Source organism: Telmatherina bonti, assembly GCF_933228915.1.
Source record: "Telmatherina bonti genome assembly, chromosome: 12".
In the NCBI taxonomy this organism is placed as follows: domain Eukaryota; kingdom Metazoa; phylum Chordata; class Actinopteri; order Atheriniformes; family Telmatherinidae; genus Telmatherina; species Telmatherina bonti.
In genome coordinates, this window is record NC_136610.1 from 6,441,901 (window position 1) to 6,464,911 (window position 23,011).

The window sequence follows — 23,011 nt, forward strand, 5'->3', positions numbered from 1 at the left end:
AGAGGAGTTGATAATATGAGTCACTGCAGCTTTGATTGTAGGAGAAATGCTCTGCAGGATATCTGTAGGGACTGGATCAAGTGCACAGGTAGTGGGTTTAGAGTTTTGTAGAAGCTTTAGGACTTCATTCTCACTCAGTGTGGAAGGAGCAAAATGAAGCACCACTGGCTGGATGTGGTGGACTGAGCTGGTCAGGCTCAGAGAATTGATTACTGATGGTAGCAACCTTTTCAGTAAAAAAGGATGCAAACATTTCTGCGGTCAGCATGGCTGGTGGCTGAGCAGGAGGTGGAGAGAGAAGAGAGTTGAATGCCATGAATAGCTGTTGTGCGTTAGGAGCATTGCAGATCTTTTTCTGATGGAAGTCTATCTTGGCAGCCTTTAGGCTGGATGTGAAGAGTGAGAGCTGAAGTCGGTACTCTGACAAGTCAGTGAGTTTATTTGGTTTGTGTCTTTCTGCTGCCCTGAGACCTGCTCTGTGACGTCTTAGAACCTCAGTGAGCCATGGACTGGGTGGATATCTGTCTGGCTGGTTTAGACAGCAGAGGACAGAGTTTGTCCAGAGAGGAGCAGAGTGTTTCTGTAGCCTCATTCATACAGTGAGGAGAAGTCTGAATCAGAGGGGAGGGTAGAGTTAACCTCATCAGACAGTTGTGCAGGGCTTAGAGATCTCGGGTTTATGTGGTAGGAAACCATCCTCGGAGCCTCTTGAACACCATGAGAGAGAAGGACTGAGAATGTGACCAGGAAGTGGCCTGAAATGTGCAGCGGAGTGACAGACAGATCAACTGTGGAGCAGTTTCTGGTCAGAACCAAATCAAGAGCATTGCCGGCTTTGTGTGTTGGAGGAGTCTGGACTAGCCTGAGATTGAATGAGTTGACGAGGTTCATAAAGTGATTGGCCCGAGTTTTGCCAATGTGAATATTTAAGTCTCCCATGACAATTAGGGGTGTGCCATCATCAGGTATGTCAGAGAGTAACATGTCCATCTCTCTGACATACCTGATGATGGCACACCCCTAATTGTCATGGGAGACTTAAATATTCACATTCACATATCGCCCTCCAGGAGGCAGTATGAATTACTTTATCTCTGAGTAACATGTCCATCTCAGAGATAAAGTCATTCATACTGCCTCCTGGAGGGCGATATATGACCAGATGTATGTATTGGTAGGTGCAGAGACCTTTATTGCATGATATTCGAGTGCCGAGTAGGAAGCCAATGGACAGAGAGAGAGAGAGAGATAAAGTTCCATTCTTTAGGAAGTAGGATGCCCGTTCCACCTCCTCATCCGGTAGAGCGAGGTGTATGTGTGAAATCTGCGTTAAGGGAGAGGGCAGCTGGAGTAGCTGTGCTTTCTGGACGGATCCAGGTCTCAGTCAGGGCTAGGACCTGAACGTCTGAGACTGACATCAGTGAACTGATCAATTCTGTTTTGTTAACTGTGGACTGACAGTTCCAAAGACCGAAGGTGACAGAACATGCGGATAGTGTGCGAGACAGTGGTCGAGAGAGGTTTAGAAGGTTGCGTCATCTGTCGGACACACGCCTTGGTCTGTACCCATATTGGACGGGGATGGGTTGGTGACACATGGTATCGTGAGCTTAACTACGGCTGCTCGTGTCTTTGCTCGGTGGACTCGCGCAGGTAGACTCGCAGATATTTACCCTTTAGTGGTCTGAACTCAACGTGGGCTGACATCCTGACTGACGCGACAGCGCACCTGGGATGCTTAAGTACCTGAGCTGACACAGCTGAGTCCACTCAGCTTGATTTTGCAGCCGGCTGAAACCGCCTGTTTCTGCTTACCCCCAGCAGTTGAACAGGGAGTGTGACCCGCGTCACGGACTCAGCTGTTGTTGATCTCAGAGAAAATGTGGTAACGACAGAGCCCGGCACCAAAGACCCGAAACCAAGACAGAAACTCTAGCAGTAACTCTCCAAGCTGACTGAACCACTATGCTTAAAATCAGTGCTTGTGTCTACTTTGCTGCTAAAAGAAAAGTTGTTTTGTGTCTGAGGTTCTGGGCTGAAGGGGTTCCTGACAAGTACCAACTGACTCCAGCTCCGGTCTCGTCTGTAGGCTGTTTTTCCTAACAGCACCTGAATGTCTCATCTGACGTGCTGACGTCTGATTAAATGGCAACATATCTGTTTTCTGATGTTTATCCAACCCTTCCTGTGTGTGTTCCGTCAGATCCCAGCGTGTACGATGAGATCATGCAGCCAGTTCTTCACTCTGGTTTCCTCTACAAGTCCAGCTCCACCAGCAGAGGAACGTTATCCAGGAAGACCCGAGAAGGTGGGAGGAGGAAGGTCAGGAGGACTCTGTCCTTTCTGGGTCCACAAAGAACTGCTGTAAATGGTCCAGACTTCATTTCACAGCTTCAGTAGTCCCAATCCAAAATTCAGATCCAGAGTCCTGATCCAAAATTCAGATCCAGAGTCCTGATCCAAAATTCAGATCCAGAGTCCTGATCCAAAATTCAGATCCAGAGTCCTAATCCAAAATCCAAATCCGGAGTCCTGATCCAGAAACCAGATCCAAGGTTCTCTAGCTCTCTGAAGGTTTCTGTAATATTTTCTACTGTCATTGTCCAGTTAATGACACATTCCAGATCTGGAACATCCTCTCAGATCTGGAACGTTGTCACTGATGACACAAGTGGACATGGATCAGGAGTTTTGTCACTGATTTGGGATGTGTGGGTAGTAGAGCCGCTGCTCCTCCACATTGAGAGGAACCAGTTTAGGTGGCTTGGGCATCTGGTGAGGATGTCTCCTGGACGCCTCCCTTGTGAGGAGTTCCAGGCACGTCCCTCTGGGAGGAGACCCTGGGGATGAATGGACAAATGATGGATGGATGGACAGATGGTGGATGGATGGACGAATGGATGGATGGATGGATGGTGGATGGCTGGATGGTAGATGGACGTATGGATGGATGGATGGATGGATGGATGGACGAATGGATGGAAGTAGGGATGGATGGATGGTAGATGGTAGGATGGTAGATGGACATATGGATGGATGGATGGATGGACGAATGGATGGATGTAGGGTTGGATGGACGAATGGATGAACGGACGGACGGATGGATTGATGGATGGATGAATGATGGATGAATGGATGGATGGTCATCGGTCAGTTGAGGTCATTAGTTGTTCTCAGTCTGGCCTCAGGGCAGTTCTGTGCAGGGTTCTGGTTCTGGTTGTTGAACATGAAGGAGCTGCTCACCGGGTCAGAACCTTTTAAAAGCTGCAGGTGACGATGAGGATGCTGAGGAGTTCATTCTCTTCTTCATCAGAAGAATCATTTGAAGACTAAACTTTAAAATCTGGAGTTTGTCCAGAATAAGAACCATGTGTTGTCATGGTAACTCGGTAAGCTCAGGTGCAGAACCTGAACCTGCTCTTGTTCTCAGACTTCCAGAAGTTTTGGTGCACCGTGGACCAGTCCCTGCTCCTCTACGAGTCGGATCACTCATCAGAATGTTGCATGCAGATCAACGTCAAAGACATAGTGTGTGTGGGAGTCAGCCGACCCGACTCGTCCAACCGGAGCCACGGATTCATTGACAGGTTCTTCCTACTCATCCTAACCCGGCGATCATTGGTTCGTATAACGGTTCTGACGGTTCTGTTCTGTCTGTCAGGTTCCGCTACACCTTCGAGTTGTATCTGACTTCGGGAAAACTTTATCAGTTTGGTTTGGAAACAGCTGACGCTCTGCACAACTGGACGCGAGCCATCGTAAAGGTCAGAACCCCCACAGGTCTGGGTTCTGGTTCTGTGTGAGCCGCTGGAGTCCAGAGGAGAATTTGTAAATTCAGTATTGATAAAATGTCTGGTTAACATCCTTCTGTCTGTCGTTGGTTGCTAGGCTGCGACGCCAATCAGCTGTCACTGCCTGCTGACCCGGGAGTTTGAGCGGGTTGGGCTCATGCGGTACCGGGCCATGCTGGACCCTCAGCAGTGGAAAGAAGCTTATTTTGTCCTGCAGAAGTCCAACCTCTTCATCTGCCCCCGGAACGACGGAGCCGCCGAGGACATCATCAACCTGAACCGCCTGCAGGAACTGAGTCAGTATCCTGGTCGTGGTCCTTGTTCTGGTCCTAGTCCTAGTCCTAGTCCTGGCCCTGGCAATGGTCCTGGTCCTGGCCCTGGCCCTGGACCTGGCCTTGGTCTTGGGCTTGGTTTTGGTCCTGGCCCTGACCCTGACCCTGGCCTTGGACCTGGCCCAGTCTTTGTCTTGGCCTTGGTCCTAGTCCTGGCCCTGGCCCTTGTCCTAGTCCTAGTCCTGGCGCTGGTTCTGGTCCTGGCTCTGGACCTGGTTCTGGTCCTTGCCCTTGTCCTGGTCTTAGTCTTGGTCCTTGCCCTTGTCCTGGTTCTGGTTCTGGTCTTGGTCCTGGTCCTGGCCCCCCATTGGACCTGGCCCGGTCTTGGTCTTGTCTTTGGTCCTGGTCCTAGTCCTGGTCCTGGTCCTGGTCTTGGCCACCGCCCTGGCCCTGGCCCTGGTCCTGGTCCTGGTCCTGGTCCTGGCCCTTGTCCTGGTCATGGTCCTAGTCTTGGTCCTGGTTCTGGTCTTGGCCCCCGCCCTGGCCCTGGTCCTGGTCCTGGTCCTGGCCCTTGTCCTGGTCCTGGTCCTGGTCTTGGTCTTGGTCCTGGTCCTGGTCCTGGTCCTGGACCCCGCCCTGGCGCTGGACCTGGCCCGATCTTGGTCTTGACTTTGGTCCTGGTCTGCAGATGTAACTCTAGGCTTTTGTCTGTTGTAGGTATCACCTCAGAGGGCGAGAACCACGAGAAGAAGGACATCCTGGTTCTGGTGGAGAAGGGAAGGTGAGAGGACGCTGCTGTGACATCTTCTTCATCATCATCATCACCTTCATGACCATCTCATGCTTCATCTTCATTTCCCGTGATCTTCATCTCTGTGTTTTCTGTCATCTCCGTCTTCATGGCGTGCTTCAGGACCCTCCATCTTCAGGGCGTTGGGCGGACGGACTTCTCTCTGTGGTTCTCGGACATCCAGCGGGCGGCCGGAGGGAGAGGGAATGCTCTGAGGGAGCAGCAGATGAGCAGGAACGACATTCCCATCATCGTCGACAGCTGTATCGCCTTCATCACGCAGTACGGTGAGTTAGAGAATGGCTAACCTCTGGTCAGTTCCTGTGTGTCAGCAGAACCCGGTCAGGTCCAGGTCCAGGAACTTTGTGCGAGCTGAATGGTGGTTCAGGTCTGATCCAGCAGAAACCAGAACTTCTCGTGGACGTTCCAGTGACCCGAGAGACTTCTGGAGCCATGACAACTTCCAGTTCCACCACAAAGTACCGGGAGACGTTCCACCTTCCAACAGGGTCCGGTTCGGACTCAGTACTTCAGAGAGTTCTTGATTCTTCTGGAGATCAGAGGAACATCAAGATCTGAAGAAATATTCTCAGTTCCTGGAAAAACCCTTTTGGGAACTAAAGCCACCAGATGAAGTCTGACAAGTTTACGTGTCCTGCAGAGCAGTTCTCAACCTTTTTGCAACACAGTACCTATGGAATCAGATTTGTTCCATAATCTCCAAGCAAAACTTTTTAAAACTCAAGCAAAAAACAACAATTAAAACCAAAACTTTCTAAAACTTAAGTCAAATAAATGATCTCAAAATCAAAAATTATCAATCATCATGAAAACTATTAGGCTTTTATTTAGTTAAATTGAGTAGTTTTGTTCGCAATTTCCTCTTCCTCTTTCTCTCTTCTCTCTATTTGGTTGCGCTTCACAGTCTTTGGTTTTGATTCTTGATTGTTTGGTTTAATTTCTGACACAAACCTTTCATGAGCGGGCTCTTTTCAGGGGTGCATTCCCATTGGTTGGCGAGTTTTTGGGACATATATTTTCAAAATATTTAATGTACCCCCTAAAATGCCTTGAAGTACCGCCAGAGGTACGTGTACCCCCATTTGAGAAACAGTGCTCCAAAGGATCCAGGGATTCAGGTCCAGGTCTACGGAAGGATTAACGCAGTCTGACGTCCATGCCGACATCTGCAGCTGGACCTTCTGCTTACAGGAACCAAAGTGGGTTTGTTCTGCTTCTCTGCAGGTCTGGGCCACGAGGGGATCTACAGGAAGAATGGAGCCAAATCCAGGATCAGGCTGCTGATGGAAGAGTTCCGTAAAGATGCTCGGAACGTCAAGCTGCGGATCGGAGACCACTTCATTGAGGACGTGACTGATGTTCTGAAGAGGTTCTTCAGAGAGATCGACGACCCGATCTTCATGGCAGACCTGCATCCGCTGTGGCAGGAGGCTGCTAGTGAGTCCAGTTTACTTCAGACCAGAACCTCTGCTGTCAAAGTTCTGGTCCAGATTTCAGACCAGAACCTCTGCTGTCAGTATTCGGGTCCAGATTTCAGACCAGGGGCCTCATTTATCAAACTGTGCGTAGCAATGATGACTACAGGTGGCGTACGTACGGAAAATGTGGCGCAAAAAAACATTCCGATTTATAAAGCAGTGCGTGTGCATGTCCCACGCCAGTTTAGCTTCATAAATCAGGAGCAACACTAAACGTTGCGCACGTGAGGGAACATCTTGTCACGCCCACCTGTTGGCCATAAAAGGTCAGGTGAACACCCCTGATAAATATTAATCGAGCTCATTTCCATGACGGCTCAGCAGGAAAAAAGCCAAAAAGAGGATTTTTTTGAAAATCAGGTAGAAATTCTAATCGATGAGGTTGTAAAATGTCAAAATATTTTATCTGGTGGAGACGGGATGGACATCAGCACCACCAGAAAGGCAGAGGAGGTTAGCAGAGGACAGACACTGTCAGCTTGTCTCTTCAGCGACCGGACTTATCCCGAAAGTCCGGGATAAGTCCGGACTTATCCCGAAAGTAAAAATAAAGTGGTCAGAAAATAAAATGTAGGGAGAAAGTGCATCTTGGTTCACAGGAGGAGGAAGGGGGGGGGCGCTGCCCACTCCCACAGATTAGAAGCTGGCGGGGAAATGAAGGAGTCCAGAGATACGCTGGAACAAAATGCTCCAGATGATGCTGGAAGTGCTTCATTCCTTTGTTTCATTTTATAAAATGAACGGACATAAATGAGACATCTCTGACTCCAGTTTATTTACTGGGAACATACTGGTGTTCCTGTGTGTCCCAGCTGGGTTGCAGCGCTGCAGATGTGGTCGGAGAGGGGGGGGCGGTGGTTCCACCTTGTGCCCTAGCTGCGGTGTCCTCACAGAGGAACCAATAACTGCCATGAAGGAGGAGGTGCAGGAGATGGAGAGAAACAAACACCACCCTGACAGAAACCACACTAAAGATAAACTTGTGAATAAATCAGAATTCTCCACCTCTGATGTGTTGCATCACTTCTAGACGTAAAGCAGCAGCGTTTGGTTCCAACGTGAGAGGATGATTGACAACACAATCATTCAGATTGGATGATTGTTCAGGTGAACGCAGGTGAAGCGCTGACGTCATTTAGTAGCATGTTATGTAGCGTCTCCACTATCTGCACACATCTGCAGCTGTACAACAGGTTTCCTCCTGGGCATGGAGGCACCTCCACCTGCCTCCACCTGCCCGATGGCCGCTACACCACGGCGTGTCTGGTTGTGGAGAACATCGTTCTGTTCCTCTGCTCTGGGTTGGAAAAAGGAGCGAGCAGCCGCAACTTGTCAGTTCTTCCCTTTGGAAGGTGCCGGATCAACTCCAGGGTCTCCATGATCATCCGCAGGGACAGATAAGCCACTGTGCGCCGTTACGCATTGGGGAGCATTTTATATCCAACCATCACTTCAGGTGGAGGAAACACCCTGATCAGCCTGATGATGGGCAACCACGTCATTTTAATGCAATTATTCATTTAGACTTTTGTTATTATGGCTGCTTCTGTACGACTTAACTGTGTGAAATGGTTTTTATAACATGTAGAACTGTTTAGTTTCAGAACAGATTTTAGTAGTTGATGTTTTCTGTGGTGGAGGAACAATATCAAATGTGCGGGGTTTTTTTTTTCTTTTCTATTTTTTTTTTTTTTTTTGCAAATGCTATTAATGTACGGCATTCTGCGAAAAGGTTTATATTGGATTTTGAACAGATGTATCAAATTTCACACAATTTCTTTGGTTTTATTTTCTGCCTTTGGTGTCGCCGTTTCCCGTTTCTCCAGATTTTGTGTGTACGCCGGGGTCAGAGTTGGCGTGGAGGTACGGACGTTTTACCACCAAGTCGTGTTTTGATAAATCCCAAAAGTTGACTATAATTGGCGTACGCCAGGTTTTGTGCTGCGACAGCTTCGTAAATGAGGCCCCAGAATCTCTGCTGTCAGAATTCGGGTCCAGACTCTGAAGAACTGTTTCCTGAAAATATTCTTTTCATGTCCAGAAATCTCTCCGAAGCGTCTGAGGTTGGACCGCTACAAAGAAATCATCCGGAGTCTTCCTCGTGTGAACCGGACCACTCTGGCGGCCCTCATCAGTCACCTGTACAGGTGAGTTCCAGCAGCAGAAACAGAACCGTCTCTGTAAACCAAATTCTGACTCCTCATCTCTTTGTCAGGGTCCAGAAGTGTGCCGATCTGAACCAGATGTGCACTAAGAACCTGTCGCTGCTGTTTGCCCCGAGCCTGTTCCAGACCGACGGGAAAGGGGAGCACGAGGTGAAGATCGTGGAGGATCTGATCGACAACTACCTGTATGTCTTTGAGGTGAGTAAACCAAGCGCACCTGAAGAAGATCTTCTTCTGAATGAACAACCTGCTTACCTCCGACGCTGTTTCAGATTGACGAGGAGCATCAGACTCAGATCGAGCTGGAAGTCAGCCTCATCACCTCTTGGAAGGACACACAGGTATCAACACATCCAGACCTGGTCCCAAATCAGAATCCCAAGACTGGAATCCAGACCTTTTTCTTTTTTACCTTCACCGAACAGGTTGTGTTCATGCTGATGTTTTTTTTTTTTTTGTAAATATATTTTATTGAATTTTAATATAACAAAACAAAACAACACAAATGGAAAAATAAATACAAAACATAACACTGAACGATGAGCAGTCTGAGCAATATAAAAAAAAAAAAAAATATATCACAAAAATAGAAAAAATAAATACCTCCATCTGTCACAAACGTAACATCACATATTCATTCGGATAGACCCAAAGCACTCCACTTCAGGCCTGTACCTCTCCGAAGGACACCGCTCAAGTCTCCGGGTAAGTAGTCCAAGAAGGGACGCCATAAATAAAAAAAACGGTCATCATTACCATTCAACTTTGCACTCAGTCTTTCCATAGGTAAAACTTGAAAAATTTCTTTATACCACTGAGTAACAGTTGGTGGTTTATCTTTTATCCAATTGAATAAAATACACTTCCGTGCTAAAAATAAAAGCTTATTTACTAACATAAATTGTTTTCTATCTGCAAACTTATTAGAAGACGGCAGCCCCAAAAGAAACTGACCCGGGTCTTTGCAGATTCTTCTCTTCAATATAGCACTTATTTCTTTTGTTACACAAGTCCAATACTTCGATATCTTTGGACAGCTCCATAGACAATGTAAATACGTCCCATCAGTAATTTTACATTTAGTACATAAGGGGGACCATAGTGAGTCTATCTTGTTCAGGAAGACCGGAGTCCTGTGCTGCCTATGTAATATTTTATACTGAATTTCTTTGTATTTATTGCTAAGAAATAATGTATGCGTAAATCGAATACAATCTTTCCAGTCAGTCTCATCATAGTGGCACTGAAGATCCTCCTCCCATCGATCAATCAACTTTCCAAGATGATGTCCAGCATATTCCTGTAAATTTGCACACGACTGCTTAATGATGGACTTCTTCACATTAAGATCCAGTACAAATTTCTCGATGGGTCCTGGCAACATTGTTCCTTGAGTAAGTCCAAAATTTACTTGAACAAAATGTCTAATTTGTAAATATGCAAAAAAGTCCTTTTGAGAAATACCATATTTACTCTGTACCTGTACAAAAGACAAAAGGATATTACCTTCAAATAAGTCACCAACTACTCTTATTCCAGCACTGTACCATCTTTGAAAAACAGCACTTTTGACCCCTGGGGGAAAATCAATATTATTCATTAAAGGTGTCAAGTAATAGAGGTTGGAAATATAAGATGTATGTTTATTCATATCTCGCCAAACTTTTATAGTATTGTAAATCAACACATTAGTCTGTGTTACCTTCTTCTTTCTCATAAGTTCACTTATTAATGAATAGGGAGTACACGCCCATGATTCAAGGGGATTTCCTTTTCCCTTCAAATAAGCATGTACCCAGTCATGGAGAATTCTACAATGACAAGACCAGTTGTAATACATAATATTAGGAAGAGCGAGTCCACCCCCATCTTTGGGTAACTGCAAAGTTTTAAAACTTAATCTGGGCTTTTTCCCTCTCCATATAAATTTGACAAGTCCCTCTCAATATCCTTTATCACCTTTTTTGTTAAATATATTGGAAGCATTTGTAAAGGGTATAGAAGACGTGGTAACACATTCATTTTAATTAAATTTATCCTGCCCATCCAGGACACTGGGAGCTCCGCCCATCTAGTGAGATCTCCTTTAACTTTCTTATGAACCACCTCAAAATTTTTCCTAAGAATAGTCCTAATATTTGGCGAAATATGAATACCTAAATATATGAACCCAGTGTCAGACCAAGAAAATGGAAAAGTATCAATCTTGTTACAATTTCCTAATGGCATGGCAATTGTTTTATCAAAATTAACTTTATAACCTGAAAGAGACCCAAATGATTTTATAACTGACAGCTGAAACAGACTTCTCAGGATTAGTGATAAACAGCAAAACATCGTCAGCATATAACACAATTTTATATTCAGACCCTCCAATTTGGTATCCAGAAATGGAACTATGACTTCGAATGGCCTCAGCCAAAGGCTCAATTGCCAATGCAAAAATTAATGGAGAAATCGGGTCCCCTTGGCGCGTGGATCTACTCAGTTTAAACTCAGTCGATTTAATACCATTTACAATAACACAAGCTTTGGGAGAATTATATAACAACTTAATTAGGGCAATAAAGCCATCCCCCAGACCAAATTTCTCCATAACTGCAAATAAATATGGCCACTCCACATGGTCAAACGCTTTTTCAGCGTCAAGCGATATGACCAGACCTTTTGTTTTAGTGACGTTGGAGTATTCAATGATGTTCATGAGCTTTCGCATATTACTAAATGAGAGTCGATTTTTAATAAACCCTGTTTGCTCCGACCTGATGAGGGTTGGTAAATATTTCTCTAATCTTCTTGATAATATTTTTGAGAAAACCTTGCTATCTACATTTATCAAACTAATTGGACGATAGGAGCTACACTGATCTGCTGGTTTACCTTTTTTTAATATTAAAGAGATATTTGCTGAGTACAATGTAGTAGGGAAGGTGCCCAATCCTGCCGCATGCCGGTACATATTTAGAAGCGGTTGAACAAGTTGGTCTTGGAAAGTCTTGTAAAACTCGGGACCATATCCGTCAGGCCCACCTACTTTTCCACTTTGAAGAGATTTTATTGCATTAATCACTTCTTCTTTTGTTATTGGCCCTCCAAGGGCAGCCTGATCCTCATCTGTTAAAGAAGGCAAATTGAGAGTTTCCAAGAACTTAGAAGTAGCATTTGGTGATATTGATGTCTCTGATGAATATATTTTCTGATAAAAATGTTCCATTATTTTTACTAACTTTGTACTTTCATAGTGAGTTTGACCATTCTCATCTTTCAAGGATGATATAGCTTGAATGTCTTGTCTGCCTGCTGCCAACCGTGCCAGGAGCCGTCCTGGTTTATCTCCCATTTCAAAGAATCTGTGTCTAGCATAAAAAACACTGGCCTCAGCTTTCTGAGTCAACAAATGATTCAAAGCTGAGCGAGTGGCCTCAACCTTTTTGTGCAGAACCACTGTAAAACCGGCCTTAAGTTGAGTTTCCAACCTGTGTAACTCCTGTTCTAACTCTAATTGTTGTTGGATTGCCTCCTTTTTTCTAGCTGTACTGTAAGAAATTATGGCTCCCCTTAAAAAGGCCTTCAGCGCCTCCCAGAGGATAGATGGGTTTGTACTGTCATTATCATTAGTGGACAAAAACAGTTCAATTTGGTCTCTAATAAATGTTACAAATAATGGGCTGTTTAAAAGTGATGGATTGAGACGCCAGTTACGTGATATTAGTTGTGGTTGAGGTGGCAATACCAGCATATGAACATCTGCATGATCTGAAAGTACCCTCGTACCAATGTCACATACCTGAACTCTATCCAGAACCGACCTAGAAGCAAAAAAAGTAATCTATGCGAGAGAAGCTACAGTGTGGATTTGAATAAAACGTATAATCTTTTTCAAGTGGATGAATAGCTCTCCACACATCAATCAATTGCAAATCAGAGCATAATGCCTTAGTTGCCTCTCTCATTCTACACATTGAACTTCTTGCTGGAGGACTTTGATCCATCTTAGCATCCATAGTGCAATTAAAGTCACCTGCAAGAATACTAAATGCGACCATAAAAGAAGAACTCACAGCAAGAAGTTTAGAATAAAAGTCTTTTAAATAAACATTTGGGGCATAAATACAGCCAATCAAAATATTTTCCCCATACAAATAACCTCTGATGATAACATATCTACCTTCAGTGTCTGTCACAGTCTTTTCTAAGGTAAATGGTGTGTTTTTATTAATTAATATTGCAACTCCTCTCTTACTACTTGAAAAAGATGAATAATATACTTGTCCAACCCATTCTCTTTTAAGCTTTTTGTGTTCCTCATCAGTGAGGTGGGTTTCTTGTAAAAGGGCGATATTAACCTTCTCTTTCTTAAACCAACTTAATATTTTTTTCCGTTTTACCGCATTATTTATTCCTTTAACATTCAAAGAAATATACTTAGTTGTACTCATAAGAAAAAAGAAAAACTAAACATTTATGCAACACAATGGAGGGAAAAAACACATAACACTCATAATCTGCATTAAAATACAGAAAACCTTGCTCAGACTTGCTCGAACCAGAACAGAAAAGAACAAAAGAAAGAAAAAGAGAAAAAGAAAAAAAAAGCCTGGGCGAAAACAACATATATATATCAATAAAAAGATCAAAACACCCAAGCATGAGAGGTATAATAGTCCTCTGGAGAAACAGTTCAAGACTCTCCGGTCTGGGAGGAATCACCACCTGTTGTGAGCGCACATTCCAAGGCAGACTCCGCACGTCCGCTCCCATAACGGCACTCTCATACTCCCGATCAAACTTTCAGTTCAAAACGTAAAAGCTACCTTATACTGTAATGAAGGTAAACAACGAACAGTCACTTTTATCCTTACTCAAATATGGTTGAAATGAAAATATTCAAAAACATAATCTGGCGTCTTATCCACACTATTCATCACTCGTTTGGCCGTCCAACGCCTCTACAACACTTGCTGCGTCTTCAGCAGAATCGAAGGAGAAATTCTTACCATTGTAAGAAAAACGAAGAACCGCAGGATACAGCATCCCAAACCTGATGTTCTTGCTGATCAGCTGTTGACATACTGCGTTGAACTTTCTTCGTTGCAATAATACTCTTTGTGGGAAGTCTTGACGGATGATAATCGAGGCTCCATCGAAAACCAATTTCTTTTTCTTGCTGAGAGCGAAGACTCTCATTGCGTCGGTCGGATAGTGAAGCTTCATGATGACAGCCCGTGGAACTCCTGGTCTTGGCGTTCCCAAACTCCTGTGGCAGCGGTCCAGCCGGATCTTGCCAGGTTTCAAAAAAGTGAATGGCATCCTTTCCTTCTATGCCTTCTTTCACTCCAAATATTCTTATGTTGTCTCTTCGCATTCTAGATTCCTGTTCATCCATTCGGTTTGTCAGCGTGGTAAGTCGTCTCTCAGCCTGCATCATTCTTGTCTCAATATTGGCGATGGTGTCTTCCGCACCAGAAATGCGATTTTCGGCTTCCTCCAGACGCTTTGTATTGCCGTCTAAAGTAGTCTGGATTGTGTCCAGTTTATCGGTGATAACCGCCATCTTGTCTTCTACAACGGCAGCAACTGTGTCCCTAATGTCCTTTTTCAAGGCCGTAAAATCAAAGGGATAGCCGGAGTTAGCTTGGTTAGCATCCACGGTGCAGTCATCATTAGCCGTAGCAGTGGCCTCGACGCCAGTTTGATTTCGAGTGCTTCTCACTGGCCTCTTATCCACAGTTTCGCCTCCTCTTTTGCCAGACATGTTTACATATGCAAAGTATCCGTCGTGTGTAAAAATTGGTAGCTTTATTCAACCGTAATATATTAAAATTGAGAAAGCCTCATCGGGAGCTCTTAAGCGCTGAACCTCTCAGTGTGACGTCATACCGGAAAATCCCATGCTGATGTTTATCTGTTTGTTTGTTTGTTTGTTTGCTTCTTTATGCAAAAACTACTGAAAAGATTCTCATGATGGGTTAAGACGGGACTTGATCTAAATTAGACTCCATTAAATGTTGGGAGTGATCCGGATCAGCATTTGGATGCAGGATTGTTCCCAACAAGTTTTCCAAGATATCAAAGATAGATGTGGATCTTTGCAACATTCTGGATACTACCATCCAGAACAGGAAGAACATTCTAAATACTACCATCCAGAACAGGAACAACATTTCATCAGTACATCAGAACAAACATGCAACAAACCCCACAATGTAGCCAAAACGCTGTGGATCTGGAATGTGATAGCGGATCCATGTGACATGAATGTAGGAACAGAACATCAGCCGTAAGTCACCAGATGTTCTGCTTGATGGGAGTTTGAGTTCTCTGAGGGCTTTTGTTTTGGGTTTTTTTTTTCATAATTTATGAAATTTGTGTCTGGGTCAGACTATTTACTGACACATTTATACATCATCTCACCCGTTGACCTGGTTCTTAGTGGAAAATTATTGCAGAACGTCTGGAGCTACTCAGGAACATCCTCTCTCTGTGTGTGTGTGTGTGTGTGTGTGTGTGTGTGTGTGTGTGTGTGTGTGTGTGTGTGTGTGTGTGTGTGTGTGTGTGTGTGTGTGTGTTTATAAGTTAGTGATCAGTGACGGATGTGTAGTAACAGCCTTGAGTTTCTGTGTGCAGCTGTCTCAGGCCGGTGATCTGATCATCGAAGTCTACCTGGAGATGAAGATCCCCGACTGCTGCATCACCCTGAAGGTACGTCTCACCATCACCACTGATACTGCCCAGGTGTGACACAGGTGCGACCATTGTGGCCTCTGACCCTGCAGGTTTCTCCCACCATGTGTGCTGAGGAGCTGACCAATCAGGTTCTGTACATGAGGAACGTCCCGGCTGGAGACAAAGAGGTCTGGATGACGTTTGAGGCCATTGAAGATGGACAGCTGGGTGAGCGAGCACCGCCACATAAGTATTTCCCTCTTTTTGATGTAGCTGGACGGAGCAGCTGACGGGTTTGTTCTTGTTGTCGCAGAGCGCCCGTTACACCCCAAAGAGAAGGTTTTGGAGCAGGCGCTGCAGTGGTGTAAACTGGCCGACCCGAGCTCTGCCTACCTGGTGGTGAAGAGGGTTCCTAAAGGAGAAGCCATCACCATCCTCACCTGTAGGTCACACATCTGAACACAGTCCAGGGTTTCCTGAACCCAACATGAAGCACCATCCTTCAAACTGACTCAAACTGGCTCACAGGTTTAAACGAAAAATCAAGTTTTTATTTACAATACGAATAATGATGTAACAAAAAAATGACAGATTTAAAAACAAATCAGTGATAATATGTTTAAAGTAACTTTCAAGTAAGCAACAGCTAAAATAACAAACTGCTACCTCAATGAAACTTACCTGAAGAAACAAATGGGTAAACAAGATCTGGTTCTTACATAACTGAGCTTACTGCTATCCAGCAATCCTCTCAACATCTACTCTGTACAAAGGACTTCACACACTACCAGCTTGATTCAGTCTGAATCCTGGTTTAGGCCCTGGCACATCCGTAACGTCGGTGGGACACACCTATTCACAGAGTACACACAAAATACAATATATACACACAACATAAGGACCGCAGTCGTAACAACGCTCATAGGCCGACTAGTCACATAAAGCTGCTGCAGTCATGTGACTTTCAGCACAATGTTCAGTCCAAATATCAGTTCCAGCACAGACAGAGCTGCTGGGACCAGTCAGTATCGCTGGTACCAGTCAGAACTGCCAGTAACATTCACAGACGGAGATACCAGTCAGAACATTGCCGATACCAGTAAGAGATGGAGATACCGGTCAGAAACTGCTCTTACCATTCATACCAGCTTGTACTGGTGCAGACTGTGTTTCCGGCCAGTTTGAATAGACTGCAGATAAATGAGGTGCTCTCAGACTACAGGAAACATGAATTTTACTAAACAGATGTTGGTGATGCAGTGTTTCCATAGAAACAATAAATATGGTTTCACATCCAACTTCTGGTCGTTCAGTAACATGTTTTCATTTCATGAACTCTTTCAAGATCCAGATCTTGGTTCTGTTTTTGTTTTAGAGGTTGGTTTTTTTATTTAGAGGTCTTTTTTTTTCCAGATCTTTGTTTAAACGTTGACTGTAGATATTTGTAGCAGGTCCTTGTTAGGTTCAAGGTCTTTATTTAAGATTTTGGTTCCATATTTGTGTTAGGTTGGTTTGTTTTTTACATTGGTTCCAGATGTTGGTTCTATATCTTTGTTGTACATCAGTGGACCAGGCCTTTGTTCCAGATGCTGGTTCTAGATTTTCATTTCAGGTCTTTTTACATGCTTGTTCCAAATCTTAGTTGGTTGGACATTGGTTCCAAATGTCTGCTGCAGGTCTTTGTTTTAGATTTTGGTAGCGGGCGTTGGTTCCAGATCCTTGCTGTTTTAGGCCTTTGTTTTAGAAGTTTGCTTTTGGTATGTCTTAAATGTTGGTTCTAAGTCTTTGCTCCAAAGTTTGGTTTCAGATCTTTGTTTTAGATGTTGATTTTGGATCCTTGCTCCATTTTTTTTCCAGATGTTGGTTCCAGACATGGGAACGTGGTCTTTGTCCCAGATGTTGGTTCAAGGTCTTTGTTTCAGATGTTTCAGATGGTGGTTTATCCCAGATGTTTTTGGCTTGTTATATCCTTCCAGTTTCCGATCCAGGTCTAACATCCCAGTGAGGTTCTGTCCAGGCTGCTCGCTCCATGGTGAGAATGATCATGGACTTTGTGAGACTGCATTTCTGTTGAAGGCCTGAGAAGCTCTGCAGGTCCTGACTGTCCAGCAGCAAACAAAGCAGCAGAGTCTCAGTCCAAGCTTTCAGATGCACTTGTTCACCTTCAGGAGGTTCTGACCTGCATACAGACTTTGTTCTGAAGGAGAACCGGTGCCAGACTGAGAGGAACGTTACCACTTTAACTCCAACATGTCTGTCCGTCTTTCAGCTTATAAGAGCGAGGTCATGAAGATTGGTCTGTTGAGGTGTCGAGAGGAGCCTCCCAAGCTCCTTCAGGGAACCAGATTCCAGGAGAGAACATTCCAGATCCAAGACCACAAACTGCTGCTGCTTAAAGACAAGAAGGTAAGCAGGGTACAGAATGAACCATAGAACCGGTGTCATCTCGGTCCTGACCAGTCTGTCTCCACTCAGAGCATCAAACCAGAGAAGGAGTGGCCTCTGAAGTCCATGAAGATCTACATCGGCATCCGCAGGAAGCTCAAAGCTCCAACCAGGTGATGCTAATGTCGTGCTGATGTCACTGCGTCTGTTTCAGGCGTTTCTTTCAGAGCTGACTGATTAGAAACATGAAGGACAGACAGAGAGGAGAATCTGGTTCTTCCTGGTTCTTGGTACTCCGTTTTCACCTGCTGACCCACCTGTCCGAGCAGATCCAGTTTATCAGCTCCAGGTTGGGTCAGAGGTCAGAGATGTCCGGATGGGGGACAAAGGTGTTCACTTATTCTATAACAGGAGATCAAATGTAGTTTATTGGGAAAATGGAGACATGGCGGCTGTAGCTCAGGAGGAAGAGCAGTTGTCCTTCAACTGGTAAGTTGGGGGATCGATTCCAGGCTTCCCCTGAAATGCCGAAGTGTCCTAGGGCAAGACACTGAACCCCAAACTGCCCCCCGATGTGTCTATCGGGGTATGAGTGTGTTGAATGAGTGTGTGTGTGTGTGAATGGGTGAATGTGACAAGTAGTGTAAAGCGCTTTGAGTGGTCTGTATGACTAGAAAAGCACTATAGAAGTACAAGTCCATTTACCATTTAAAAGCCCCAAATCCTGCAGGGATTCACCAGATTGCAAACACAATGACTAAATCACTTTGTTTCCATGTTTTCATACCTTCCTTTATAAAAAATGGTTTCCAGCAGGTGAAAATATGAAACACAAAGGGTTTTAGAGACTGCGTTTTAATCGGTCTCAGCCACTTACAGTTGGTTATACACTTGCTGCAAACATGCAACTCTTTTGCATCTTTGCTGTAAGTTTGTGTAAAACATGTCCACATCCTGCATTTTAGGGCAAGTAAAGAAATTAAACTTACCAGTACCGACAGTAACAGCTGCTTGACTGTTGTCCCACTGAAGGTTTCTGTCTCTTTTTCTTCTCTTTCTTTTTATTTCAGGTCTTTTTACGTTTGTTCCAAATCTTTGTTTTAAATGTTGCTTCCAGATGCTTGTTCTAGAGGTTTGTCTCTGGTGTTAGTTCCAGATGTTGCTTCCAGATGCTGGTTCTAGAGGTGTGTCTCTGGTGTTAGTTCCAGATGTTGCTTCCAGATGCTGGTTCTAGAGGTGTGTCTCTGGTGTTAGTTCCAGATGTTGGTTCCAGATGCTTGTTCTAGAGGTGTGTCTCTGGTGTTAGTTCCAGATGTTGCTTCCAGATGCTTGTTCTAGAGGTGTGTCTCTGGTGTTAGTTCCAGATGTTGCTTCCAGATGCTTGTTCTAGAGGTGTGCTTTTGGTGTTAGTTCCAGATGCTGGTTCTAGAGGTTTGTCTCCGGTGTTAGTTCCAGATGTTGCTTCCAGATGCTTGTTCTAGAGGTGTGTCTCTGGTGTTAGTTCCAGATGTTGCTTCCAGATGCTGGTTCTAGAGGTTTGTCTCTGGTGTTAGTTCCAGATGTTGCTTCCAGATGCTTGTTCTAGAGGTTTGTCTCTGGTGTTAGTTCCAGATGTTTCTTCCAGATGCTTGTTCTAGAGGTGTGTTTCTGGTGTTAGTTCCAGATGCTGGTTCTAGAGGTTTGTCTCTGGTGTTAGTTCCAGATGTTGCTTCCAGATGCTGGTTCTAGAGGTGTGTCTCTGGTGTTAGTTCCAGATGTTGCTTCCAGATGCTTGTTCTAGAGGTTTGTCTCTGGTGTTAGTTCCAGATGTTGCTTCCAGATGCTGGTTCTAGAGGTTTGTCTCTGGTGTTAGTTCCAGATGTTGGTTTCAGATCTTTGCTGCAGACACATTTTGTCTTTTTAATTTACAAGCAGTTTTTTTATCCTATTTAATGTTGCTTCTAATTACAAGCTTCTGACTTCCAATGACGTGATGACACTCATTTATTTATTTATCTGTTGTTTCTGGCTTGTTAGTCCTTTTGTCAAAAGAAAAACCATGGCTTTCCACATTTGGCTGCATCACCCTCCAACGCCTTTGTCATATGGTCCATTTTAACCTCATTTTCCTCTCAGGAAACTGACCTGAGAGGCTTGGAGCCTGTGATCCCACTGTCGCCAGTGTGCTTGCTCAGGATGGGAGATTGAGTTGGACTCAACTCAATCTGTTGGTTTCCCTATATAGGCTGTTATGAATTGGCCTTCATTATGTTTTCCCCTCTGTCTGTAAAGCGTCTTGAGATGGCATTGCCGTGATTTGACGCTATATAAATAAAGTTGAATTGAATTGAATTGAATTGATCCCTGAGACTTAAAAAAAAAACTCTTAAGAAATCTTTTTGTTTGTTTTTTGTGAGAAAAATACTCAGATCTCTCAGTTGGTCTACATTCCCTTCTGCTGTCCTTCTGAGATCCAAACAGGTGAATGGAGGAAAACCACTAGAGTCTAGAGACCAGTTTATCTGCAAAGGTCAGGGGTCAGACAGGTGATACAACTTACTGAGATGTTTGTGTGTTGTCCTGTAGGTGGGGATTCACGGTGATATCAGAGAAACACCAGCTGTAAGTATCACCTGTAAGGTACATTTCATCTCTCACATTCAGAAACAGGTGCATCATCATCATCAAAATGACAGAGGATCTGAGCGGACCTCACAGAGACAGGTGTTCTCTCTTCTCAGGTACCTGTGCTGCAGCTGCGAGGCCGAGCTCTGGGACTGGGTCACCAGCTTCCTCAAAGCTCAGGTAAGTCCACCTGTCCACAAGCTGACTGATCCAGGATCAGAAGTCCGTGTCCGTCCACTGACCATCTTCTTTTTCAGAATGATGACCCAGGTCCTCCAGTGCTGCGCCGCCACTCCTCCTCAGACATCTCCAAGCAGAAGTTTGGAACGATGCCGCTCGTTCCGATCCGCGGAGACGAGAGCAACAGCAGCATGTTGTCAGCCAATCAGACGCTGGTCAGGGTCCACGAGGCACACCGGGTTCACGATTGACATCGAGTTTACGAGTTACACACAGTCCATGAACTAAATCCAAGCAGCAACCTCCGGCGGTTAAAAGTGAAGCCTATGCAGAAGAGCCAAAATTGCAGTTCCCCCCTTCATCCACTAGGGGCTCCAAAACAGAGCGAATCCCCATAGACTCCATATTTAAAAGACCAACTTAACAGCAGAAATAAACATGTTTACAGCAGGAATAAACATGTTTACAGCCTGCTACAAAAATCCATTTTAGGCTTAATAAGTCAGGTTAACCTTCATGAAAAACTGGGGGGGAGTGAACTTTTTTCCAACTTGCCCGTTTAAAAGTGATTTCATGTTGAAATGCGGCATAATTTCAAGTGTGTCCTTTTAATTGACAGGTACCCAATAGTTTTAAGAAGACAGAGTGCAGCACGACCGCAGGTTTTAGTTGACTAACAGCATGATTTTGCTTTAGCCCGCTTACCTCCGTTAGCTGATTAGCTCCCGTTAGCTCAAGGTTAGCTTGGTTAGCTTTTAGCACCAGGCAGTTTGGAGGTTGATAGATACCAGTCCCACTCTAGTCCAGGAGTCACACACACAGACTGTATATAAAAAGATGGACGGAGTCTCCGTGACGTCACCCGTAGGTTTCTGAGGAGCTGAATTGAAGCTCGGTGGGCGGTTCCTACCATCGCCATCTTGGCAGAGGCATGCGTGTCTAGCTAAGAGCTAACCGAGCTAACCAGGAGATAACAGGAGATAACCAGCTAATGGAAGTACGCAGGCTAAAGCTGTTAACCAGCTAAAAACTGCGGTTGTTCTACATTCTTCTTACTTGATGCGGGAGATCGGGTACCTGTCAATCAAAAGGACACGCCACTAAATATGCCGAACTTCCTGATTAAATTACTTTTAAACGGGCGAGTTAGAAAAAAAATTCCCTCCCTCCACAGTTGTCATGAAGGTAAACCTGACCTATTAAACCTAAAATGGATTTTTTTACCAGGCTGTAAACATGTTTATTCTTGCTGTGAAGTTGGTCTTTTTAACATGGGAGTCTATGGGGATTCGCTCTGTTTTGCAGCCCCTAGTGGATGAAGGGGGAACTGCAGTTTTATGCACTTCTGCACAGGCTTCACTTTTAACCGCCGAAGGCTCTGTCCATCTTTCATATACTTCTATGGTCACACAATGTCGACACAAGACACACAGAGTCATAAATCGACTCTTCATATCTCAAACCAAGTCCCAACGTCTCAGAGTCCACACATCTGCAGGACAGACACGTCTCACATCTAGATGTTCGACCGTCTTGTCTACCATAAAACCAGTGATGTTTCCATGTTTTCTGTGACCTGAAGGAGTCTGGTGGACATGGAAGGGACAGTTTGTCCCTCTTGTCCACTACAGACACTCATAACATGTCATCTTTGTGTTCTCTGCAGAGGAAGTTACACGACAGACGGACATTGTCCATGTACTTTGTGAGTTATTTCTTCTTAACACTGTGTGTATCTGTGGACTTTGGGAGGATCGTGGACTGGATCCTGTAGGACTGATGTGTTCTCTGTGTCTGCAGCCCATGAAGGTCCAGCAGGACTCCTTTGAGGAGCGTTCAGAGTGTCCAGACCTCCCAGAGCCGCTCTACGAAGAGGTTGGAGACTTCGGCCTGCAGGTTCTGAAATCTCTGGAGACCAGCTTCCTGTCCAGCAGCGCCGCAGAGACGCAAGAAGTCCTGGACCGACCGCCACTGAGACTGGTCCTGTCAGACGCTGGACATCTGGACCACATGGTTGTCCCGGAGACAGACCGGCCGGTCGGTGGCTCCACGGAGACGCTGGAGCAGAGCAGTTGCAGCAGCAACGGAGGAGCAGAAGGAGGAGGTGATGGAGCAGACGTCAGCTGTTTGGATTCAAAGGTCCTCCTTCAGCCTGCAGGGAGGAGGCAGCAGCTGCAGGGAGTCTGCACGCCGTCACAGGAGCTGCTCCTGCAGGAGCTGTCGTTTGCCTTCACCAAGAAGACCGAGGAGGAGGAGCAACCATATGATGTCTGACCAACGAACTTGAGGAGGAGGAGGAGGAGAAGGAGAAGGAGAAACTCCTCAAGCAAGTTGAAACGTGTCAGAAACTGAACAAGCGTTCATTCGGCAGGTTTTAGCCTTCATCGTGTGGTCTTCATCAGTCTAATCACATTACTGGTTTTCAGAAGTTTGACTGGTTCCAGTGTAGAAGCTAAAGTGTGTGTACTGGTTCAGAGTGAACCGGATCAGAACCAGCCTTGGGTCGGAGCAGAACCTTTGGACAGAAACGTCGGCCTGAGCCGGACTCTGATTGGTCGGTTTTCTTTCTGAGCGTGACAGGAAGGCGCTGTCTGGAGACGCTCCAACATGGTTGTGATGTAAATGACTGCGGTTCTGTTCTGCTTGTGGAGACCCAATA

General features: G+C 45.0%; 1 protein-coding gene across 2 annotated transcripts in view; it reads left to right on the forward strand.

Moving 5' to 3' along the window:
• The window catches only part of arap3 (ArfGAP with RhoGAP domain, ankyrin repeat and PH domain 3), a 63,184-nt gene extending 40,173 nt beyond the window's left edge, over positions 1-23,011 (forward strand). For both annotated transcript variants that reach the window (XM_079250314.1, XM_079250315.1), the window contains 20 exons: positions 2,204-2,308; positions 3,431-3,587; positions 3,662-3,764; positions 3,889-4,087; positions 4,781-4,844; positions 4,977-5,140; positions 6,099-6,311; positions 8,394-8,499; positions 8,568-8,715; positions 8,790-8,858; positions 15,145-15,219; positions 15,294-15,411; positions 15,497-15,625; positions 17,453-17,589; positions 17,659-17,741; positions 20,134-20,169; positions 20,289-20,352; positions 20,430-20,567; positions 22,019-22,057; positions 22,153-23,011. In XM_079250314.1, coding sequence (XP_079106440.1) covers positions 2,204-2,308; positions 3,431-3,587; positions 3,662-3,764; positions 3,889-4,087; positions 4,781-4,844; positions 4,977-5,140; positions 6,099-6,311; positions 8,394-8,499; positions 8,568-8,715; positions 8,790-8,858; positions 15,145-15,219; positions 15,294-15,411; positions 15,497-15,625; positions 17,453-17,589; positions 17,659-17,741; positions 20,134-20,169; positions 20,289-20,352; positions 20,430-20,567; positions 22,019-22,057; positions 22,153-22,626 — 2,621 coding nt within the window. In that variant the 3' untranslated portion in view covers positions 22,627-23,011. The remainder of the gene's footprint in view (positions 1-2,203; positions 2,309-3,430; positions 3,588-3,661; positions 3,765-3,888; positions 4,088-4,780; positions 4,845-4,976; positions 5,141-6,098; positions 6,312-8,393; positions 8,500-8,567; positions 8,716-8,789; positions 8,859-15,144; positions 15,220-15,293; positions 15,412-15,496; positions 15,626-17,452; positions 17,590-17,658; positions 17,742-20,133; positions 20,170-20,288; positions 20,353-20,429; positions 20,568-22,018; positions 22,058-22,152) is intronic.